General features: G+C 38.8%; 1 protein-coding gene across 1 annotated transcript; it reads right to left on the reverse strand.

The window, feature by feature from the left end:
* Window positions 1-2,319: 2,319 nt before the first annotated feature.
* LOC134187897 (uncharacterized) lies at window positions 2,320-9,729 on the reverse strand. Its single transcript, XM_062656069.1, has 5 exons — window positions 9,628-9,729; window positions 9,404-9,534; window positions 6,832-8,040; window positions 3,621-3,824; window positions 2,320-3,513 (listed from the first exon to the last, which is right to left on the reverse strand). Exons 2-5 carry the CDS (start codon window positions 9,513-9,515, stop codon window positions 2,612-2,614), a joined length of 2,427 nt encoding a protein of 808 aa, XP_062512053.1. The 5' UTR covers window positions 9,516-9,534; window positions 9,628-9,729; the 3' UTR covers window positions 2,320-2,611.
* Between the last annotated feature and the right edge of the window lie 28 nt (window positions 9,730-9,757).

Below are 9,757 nucleotides of genomic sequence, written 5' to 3' on the forward strand. Positions count from 1 at the left end.
CCAATCAGTATCAACGTTGCTGCACAGGAGGCGTACAAAAGGAAACGATCGTTTCGAGAGACGGTGCACCGATGCTCGCTGATCTCTCCCATCGTCTGGTTCTGAATGAGCAGCTGTGAGGTGAGCGTGCGTCAACATATCCTTGTAATACGCGGAGATTTACCAACTAAAATGTGGTATATACGGTAGAGTGCGGTTTACCGTATGTAGAGAGATAGCTGATACCACATGTCCCGTGTTACACGGTATCATTCCTCTGACCTCCTAGCCTCGTACCAGATCCTCTCGCGCCGTCGTGACCGGTTCCCGTATAATACAACCACGCCGGAGCCGGAGAGGGTCTGCCGCCTACCATTTATGCTATTAGATGATCAACTTAGCTCGTATGTCACCAATTGCGGCGTTTTCACACTAGGGTTAGCGACAGTGGTTAGCAAACTTAATTCTAGATAGCTACCGTTTTACACACCTCCTGAGAGCATTTAGGTGTCATATTCTTGGTTAGCACTAACCAGACTAGCAAGTATGGTTAGTGCAAACTTAGCAACATTGGCATGCAATTAGTGTGTATTACATTACATCCTTCGATGGACCTCCTTGGCTCTTGTTACTTCGTCGTCGTAGACAGTATGCAGCCATAGCCATGCGGCATCTACAAATCATTGCGTTACAGCGCAACGAAAGCGGCTACCACTACTGGCGTCGATGCGGTGTTTCACAGGAAGTTTCTGCAAATATTTGCACTACCTTGTCCGTTCCTGCCTATAAAAAGCAAACAAGCACGCCGAGGACGAACAGAGTGGATGAAGCTCCGCGGCTGCAGGTGGTGGGATCAAGTTCGTTTGGTTGGAATGACGGGGAGTCGAAAAAAAACTTCAGAATGACAAAAACGATCTTGCGTTTGTGTGCTGATACCAACCCACTCCTGTTCATTACCGCCAGAAGGTGTACCTACAGCCTCTGTCCACGTACAGCCAGAACTCCATGCTCTTCCATGATCAATTGTCCCGCTGTTTTTCAGGCATGCGAATGGGACATAATTTATGTACAGGTATGTTCTGGCGGTAATGATGCATGAGCTAGACAAGTGAGAACGCAGGCTAGCTACCCCAAACCAATTAAGTATTGTGTTTCAGACATCCGGTAGTTAACCTAACCCTATGACAGTGTGAAAACGCTAACAAGCCTCAGGCTACTAATACGATTAGTCTAATAGTTATTCTCATGTTTCACACGAATGTCTCTCAACCGACTTGACCTTCCATTCGTACTCTACTTGTTTGCTTTCAATGTTGGTATCCTGTCCTTACGCAAGCTCTACGTATTTGCCAACCTCTCTTGGAAAGAGGACTTCCTCTCCAAGAGACTCTAGAGCGAAAGTCAACACCGTGGCTGACGGCACGCGCTGCCAGGCTCCATGCAAATATTTCCCGAATGGTACACGAGCTTCCCGATTCGTATTGCTCTCGTAGCCTAGCACAGTGATAGAGCAACGCCTAGTGCATTCCTAGTTCAAACAACCTAGACTGCTGCTACATTACAATCCACATACTTTCTTTTCAAAAAGACTACATCAGCTACCATGTTCGTTTGTCGCTAGACACTATAATCGCACGCTGTTGTGCGCTGCTGTTACAAACACGTTTATTGATTAGCCATTTGTTTTAACGTAGCCGGTATTGTCTGGCAGTTACACTTAATAATGAGAAATGATGCCACTTTTTCTCAAGTGCGCTAGACGTATGTTGGCCTAGACAGATGATGGTATGCACTAGAAACATGTTGTTAGTTGCATGAGGTAGCGGGGTTCAAGTTTCAAGTTCAAGCATAGATCTCTCGTGCACATGCAATTCCCGACAGGCGCCATGAACCCCGAAAAATGTACTAAATTATGTTGTAGAACCAGTACACCACAGCATTGCTGCCTGGTACGTCCTTCCAAAAACTCTGTTGCATGCTGTTACTAGGCGATGGTTAGTCACTTGATTAGGAATGGCCAATAAAAGCGATGTCCTAATAATACAAAATAAATTTATTGTTCTGTTGATATCTGTTCTTTACATCTGTTTGTGATTGCATGGCAATGCGACTGTGTTTAGTGGTTGCAGTGTTTCATACTACACTTCAGTCATCGATTTGTGTCTATCTCGATGCTACACGGTGTTCAACTTGTTTGCAGGTCAAGACAATGTCTATCTATCCCGTATGCAAGTATCCGGGACATTACATAGTGAAGTGATCTTACGTAGTTGAGTTACAGGTCATCTAATGTTTGATGTTGGCCAAAATTCACAAAAGATTGCATCCTAATGTGTTGTACTTCAAGATGTATCATATATTCTTCTGATACAAAATTGCTACAATTTTGACAAACCTACCACAATGTACTACTGTAACACAATGATGGTCTTTTCTGAACAAATAGAATATAATTCTACTCAAGCAAATCATAGACTCCATACACTACTGTAAACTACTTTTCGACAAATCTTGTTGATGTCCATTTTGAAGTGGTATTGATATGACACAAGCCAGTCATCTGAGAAAATAACAGCAAATCATCTCCAATATAATTTTCAAAGTATACTTTCAACACAAAACATTTCTTTCACTACACAAATCCGTCATTGTCCTCAAGTCTTCTCTTTGCTTTCTGATTGCGTGAACGACTCTGTGACGTATTTGCTCTTCTACCAGTTTGTCTCTCTGGTAACGCTGTCTCCTCTGTTGTGTAAACTCCCGTATATCGCCTCTTGACACATCGATATATGAAATACGCAATAACCATGACAACCAACAGTGAACATCCAGATGTAACTATGGCGATTGTCAATGAATGAAAGTCCGATGAAGAATCGTGAACAGTGTCAGACCATAACGTCATTGAGCTATTGGTCGATAACACCATTGATGTTGACATCGTTGTACCTACTGATGACAACAATGGCTCATCACTGCCACAAGGAGAAGTCTCATTCAAGTCACTGTCCGTATCAAACAAAGAACTACTTTGCAAGGAAAGTATGTCTAACCCGTTGACTCTAATGTACTCAAAACAGCCACTAAAATGTGACAGAAATGATACTCTGGGGTCACGTGACTGACCGATGACAACTAAATCATGATGTGATAAGAAAAAATCCGACGATTCGTTGCCACTACTCTGAGTATCACTGCTATTAACATTAAAAGCCACAAATGCCCCATGTCTGGTAATTGAAACCGAATGTCGATACCCATCAGCCACGTTTACGTTCGATGTCAATACAATAGGTATCTCGTCACCATGTCCAAAACGTACATCCAATCTTCCAGCAGCATTGACAGATACACTAAGATAGCCATCATGCTCTGTGTTAACCGATGAAGTAAGGAGCACCAGAAGTGAATCGGTCGAATAGGTTGAGAAAACCAGACTGATCTGGTCAAATAAAGTACGAGATCGCACAGACAATGAAAACTTATACTGAACAGAAGTTTCTCCAGAAAAAATATAACCACCTGACTTATGATCTGTGATATACAATTACGTAATTAACATAAATAAATTCTTTAAACTTAATTTTCAAAACTCAATTATTAACTTATGCAAGCGTTGATTCAGATTGATGTATACTCACCAGACCACGATGATGCACAAAAGTGCATTTGCTCTGACTGTCCGTAGCAGTATGCACCATTGATACACACTCTCTGCCTCCATTGTTCAATGACCGTGTGGTACGAGTCAAAACACGACGACGACCATATTGACCATTCAGACCATCGACCAGAAACATCAACAACAACTGGAGGGTCAGAAGTTGTTAAAGTGAGTAGAGTGGCTAACAAAATGGACAAACAATAAGACAAACACATAACCACAAATGCACAGGAAAGCGGTGTTTTAAAGAAGTAGTAAACAATGGTAACAGTCTCACTGTGCTAGTCATCATTCACATGTCTGCATTGCTTTGTCACATAATCAGTCAATTGTTTTGACACAACAAACAAAATTCAGGTCACAATACAAGTAGTACACAACAATTACTATAGAATTGGCGAGGATTCAGATTAGCGTTTGTTCAACTGTATAACTGACTGCAGTGTGACATTATGTCACAATCATGTCACATTGCAGTCAATAGTACAGTTGAACCTCGCCAATCCGAATCCTTGCTCATTCGAATTACCATTGGCACCCTGCCTTGCATACCCAGATCTTATTAGGCAGACACATTCGTGTGTCCTTTACTACATGTACAAACATAAGCTGTAGAACCCGACGTAAACGCCCAACGGTCTGGTGTCTGAGGTAAGGTCTGGACCTCCAAAGGTTACACTTTTACTACAATGCAGTAATCCGAACAACTTCACTAATCCGTACAGCGGCTGCAGCTGTTTGGTTAGCAAAGTTCTACTATAATAAAACTACAAAGTCTATAATTTGGATACTGCATTCCATCAATTTCACTAAAAATCATATTCAATTATGGTCGCTAGCTTTGTTTCGCAGTACGTGTCCAAGCCAGTCAACAACGAAACAAAATTTAGTAAATCTGTACTGAGCCAACACAAATCCACATATTTTGGTATTCTACCAATTATTCGTTTTCCTTACTGTTTATAATGTTTTTTGAGACAAAGCCTTTCGAGGCTTCAAAATAATTTTGAATTTTAATATCAATCATATTCTTTAAATCTTGATGTGCAATATTAGTCATTTTTGATTAATTATTTGCTTCATTATTTCATCAAGTTGATTCAATTGTCTAAACAGTTCAACAACGCCCAGCACAATACTACAACAAAATTTTTCTGCCAGTTGAGTCTCTACAGCAGCAGCATATCGCACAGGAAAACTTACTTGCAGAGTGGAATACAATGGTCAGTCCTCGGTCATTGACCGACAAACTGGTGTTCATGACTGACCACACTTTTTCTTTGATCGGACATACATACATAATTGGTCAAGGTGTAATAGTTATTGCATGAATGGTAGGAAATCAATGAGCGACCCAAAGTTTAGACAACTGGCGGAAGCAGCAGGAAAACCTAAGACTTGATGATTCCTAGATGCATGAGTGACAATCCTGTAACAGTCTATATTTTGATAGGAAATAAATATGGTAGTAAATATGATGCAAACAATACAGAGAAGTAAATGTTGATGTCGATGATTACAAGAAAAGATTATGAAATCAGATAAGAAAGAATGCCCAAAATTTAAAATGTCAGGTCAACCTCTTTTGCTAGAGCACAGTGTCCGACCAAAATTTTGCCTTATTTTCCACTCTGTAAGTAGCACATGTATGGGCGTTTCGGTTTGAAAGCAGAAACCGTAATTGTAAAAGGTCGCTCACTTCTTTGCTGAGTTGCCAACTGGAGCTATGTACTTTCATCTAGCTGCCATTTTGATAATATTTCGTGCACATGCGTAGAGACAGAACCACAGACACATGGCAATTTTCGAGGCCCAAATAAATTTTCTATTGTTCCATAATTTTTTGAGAGTACAATTTTCGAAAAGAATGTTACAGAAAAGACATTGGAAGCAGCAGCATAACACATTAGAGCGATAACTTTACACATGATTGGCCTATCAGTTACCGTAATTTTTCGAATAGTGGCCGCCTTCAAATAGAAGCCGCAGCTGAAGAGATTTGTTGCAAAGAGGCCACCTTTGAGTTGAGGCCGCACTAATCTGCAGAGTTACTGGTCATGCCCATATCACATGCTTTTGATGCTTCCACGTCAATCTCATCCCAGAGTGGAATATAACAGTCGGTCATCGGTCATTGACCGACCAACTGGTGTTCATGGCCAAGCCGACAAAATTTTTGCTTTGATCGGACACACGTACACGATTGGTCAAGGCTTGAGTAGTTATTGCAAGGATGGCAAGGAGTCAATGAGTGACTCAAAAGTCCAGACAACTGACGGAAGTAGCAGGCAAGATCTAAAAGAGTTTATGATCTCCAGATGCCTGAGTGCAAAATGATGTTTTAGAGCAATATCATATTTATTGCCCCAAGCATCACTTATTGCATGAGCTGCAGTCAGATATAACAAACAGTGGGAGGGCCACGTGCCAGTAACTACAAGTTATTTGTTGAAGAAGAACATGTTCTTGACTATATATATATATATATATATATATATATATATATATATATATATATATATATATATATATATGTATATATATAATTTATAGTTACAATGAATCATAACCTCCACGACCACCATCCGTCTTCATCATGATCAATAACAATGCAACAGAACAACAGCAAACAAGCCAAATTTTATGTTTATATTTTTATAGCAAATAAATACAGTAGTGAATATGATGTGACAAAGAAGAAATTGAACAAAATGTTGATGTCGATAATTACCAAGATTGTGAAATCAAATAAGAACAAATGCCTACAAAGTAAAACGTCGGGTCAAGCACCATGCCTGAAAAAATTTCTTGCCTTGTATTCTACTCTACATCCTATTACGTGCACTCGTCTATCAACTAGTTCAGAGAACTTTCCACGTTTTCAGCGTATGTGTGTTGAGAATGTACATAATAGTCGTGGCACTTACAGCTACACCTGGCCACAGTCACTTTCCAGAGTGTCCAATTATGTCAACAGAAAGAAATGTGACATTCAAGTACCAATGTGTCATGGTGTTAAGTACAGACTTCAAAAGAGGCCGCCATCGAATAGAAGCTGCCGTTTCATAACCTTGTTAAAATAGAGGCCGCGGCTACTATTCAAAGAAATACGATATACTCGATCGCATGTTGTAACTACAGTACATTAGAATGTAAGAATTTATCTAGACCACACCACCACTTCATACCCGTTTTCTCACAATTGCCTCCTTCATATCCAGACGCACAATCGCATTCATATCTGTCCCATCCTCTTACACATACGCCACCATTTTCACATGGACTCGACTCACACGGATTCATCTCCTCCTCCCAACACCCAGCTACCAATCCGTTGTCCCACCTCGTCTGCCCCACGATATCAACAAGCTGGCCATTCACCACAACATCCTTCACACAACCGAGAAACCCAGGGACCTCTCGATGTTGCAACGATCCATGTGATCCAATCAACAGACTGCCGACTGGAAAAACTTGATGCACAAGATTGATATCCGGAATCCAATATTCTCCCTTGTCTGTCGACAGTGTGATCAACCCGGTGACAGTCGTTGCTAATCGAATCTGATGCCATTGGCCATCATTGCAATCAACCTCATTTGGATATGGAATGCATTGTTTCTCACAATGACCATTAAACTTTATTTCGATTCTCAACATTCCATCATCCAATAGAAACATGATGTAACTGTCACTTCCTTCGTTTCCTTTAATTCTTGAATACGCCAAAACTGCATTACGTTCTCGAGTCCGATACACGAACGAGAGACTCAAGTTTTGATGCATCAAGGGTAGAGAAACCAGACGAGAACGTGTTGTCAAAAATGTCACTACAGCTGGATCCATACTAGGACAATTGCATTGTAGATTTCCATGGCGATAAAAGTCGTATTGGCGCAAGCAAGCAGCAACAAGCAGATCTAACCCATCCAGATTCACATCCGACATACAACCAACAAATGCTCTGTCTCCATCTTCGCCGCCCAGAATTCCACTACTTCCTATGGTAGCATAAAAAACAATCAAATTGTTTCCGACATCCTGAACGTATGCATGGTTCTTGGTCACACCATCGTCAACATCGAGAAACGCTGGATTCGAAAACAAAGAGATGTTTACTCTATGCCACATGTTGTCATGGAGATTCGACGAGGACGACAACATAGAATGGAATCCTGAATTATTGTTATACTGCACCAGCAGTGAGCCATTCTTCAGCAAGAGAAGTGAGTGTAGAAAGTCAACGCTGTGAGATAAAAATATAAATGCCGGTGCCCAACGAGTCCGAAAGCGAAATGAAACAAATCGTGGAAATGGCAGTCGAGATGAGAGATCTGTATGGTTGAGATAAGGAGTGTAGGAGATGAACTGCCCACCAGAGAAGGAAGCAGAGAGACCTGACGAGAGAGAAATAAACAAGTGTATGTAGCAAATGGGTTTCAGTACACCACAAACATGTACTGAACAGTTCAATTTAATTTTTAAATTCAAAAATTACCACTTCAACTGAGAGTTATGACTGTCTAAGTATTGCAGTTGTGAATAGTTAAAAATTTCAGTGGCTTAGCATATATTGTTCTGGGTCAGTGAATGATCCGGCCATATAATTTTCTACATTTCAATTTTTGTGTTTATTCTTCAATTTTCAATTTTCAATTTTTACTTGCATTCTTATTTAAAATTATTGTATTCATTAAATTTTAAATTTTAATTTTAAATTTTAAACTTTGAATTTTAGGATTTTAAATTTTTGCTGCTCTGGTTTTCTAAATGTTTGATTTTGTGAAGCCACAATGCATAACCTAAAAACACAAGAAAGGAACAAACATTCAAAATTTAAAAAATATTTACAAAAAAGGTAAAAAGGAAATAGAAAAAAGGAAAAAATGAAAGCGAGCGAAAGAAGAGAACAATTAAGTAGCATTTGCATAAAATGCAGAAATTCAAATAAAACTTAAAATTAAAAATTAAAATTAAAATTTTTTATTAGAGATTAATAATTAAAATAAAATTTTTAATTAGAATTAACAATTAAAATTATAATTAAAAAATTTTAAGTTTAGAACTAAAAATTAAAATTATAATAAAACATAAAATTAAAAATAAAAATTAAAAATTAAAAAAATAAAAATAAAAATTTAAAATAACTTATAGTTTAAAATTAAAATTGAAATAAAAAATAAAATTAGAATTTGAAATTTAAAATCAAAGTTTAAAATTAAAATTTAAACTTAGAATAACATATAAAATTGAAATTATATTAAAAATTAAAATTTAAAATTAAAATTTAGAATGGCTAATTGGCCTAAAATGACTTATGGACCATTCTGTTCATGCTGCCTGGTAGTAGAGCCAGTTTCAATTCTTTGGAGGGGGAGTGCAATAATTTCATGTTTCTAATTTTTTCATACCAATTTAAGTTTGCTAATTTTCAATTTTGAAATCTACTTTATATCGATAAAATTCATCATTTAAAATGCTCTCATTCTCTAAGTTTTAAAATACAACATGCTCTAACTTTGAAATTGAAATTGTAAATTGTACATTTTAACGCACGTTAAATTGTATATTCGCATCTAACGTCGTGCAGCCTGCTCTATGTGCATCAAATCCTTCGAAACTCTGTAAACAGACATGCGTAACACGGGTTATAAATCTAAAAGCTTGCCAAAGCATAAAGCAACAAGTCGTCAGTCATTTATGCCTCGAAATTTGCAGGAAAGAAGCAAAAGAGGCAACCACTGTTCCACAACTACTAACCTGAGCATCCGGGAGATCCCAATATGACGCAAAGGCAGAGGTAACAGAAAATGGCGGGAGACGAAGAGAAAACAACAGCAGATAGACGCGGCATTTGTAACCTTTCTGACATACTTGCGTGTTCACGGTCACTAGATACAGTACAGACACAGAAATCGCTCAACATTCATGAAGGGTAGACTAGGAAAGATGCAGACGAATCATCTGCATCAAGAATTGATTACCTGCACCATTTCTATGCAGATGCAGTACAAGTGCGCTAACTAAATGCTAAACGCTAACAGAAGAATCACTATACAGTACTCAATGTGAGCAATATCCGGGTAGCCCACTTTACAACAGCTCCCGGATGTG

Source organism: Corticium candelabrum, chromosome 12 (assembly GCF_963422355.1).
Source record: "Corticium candelabrum chromosome 12, ooCorCand1.1, whole genome shotgun sequence".
NCBI lineage: Eukaryota > Metazoa > Porifera > Homoscleromorpha > Homosclerophorida > Plakinidae > Corticium > Corticium candelabrum.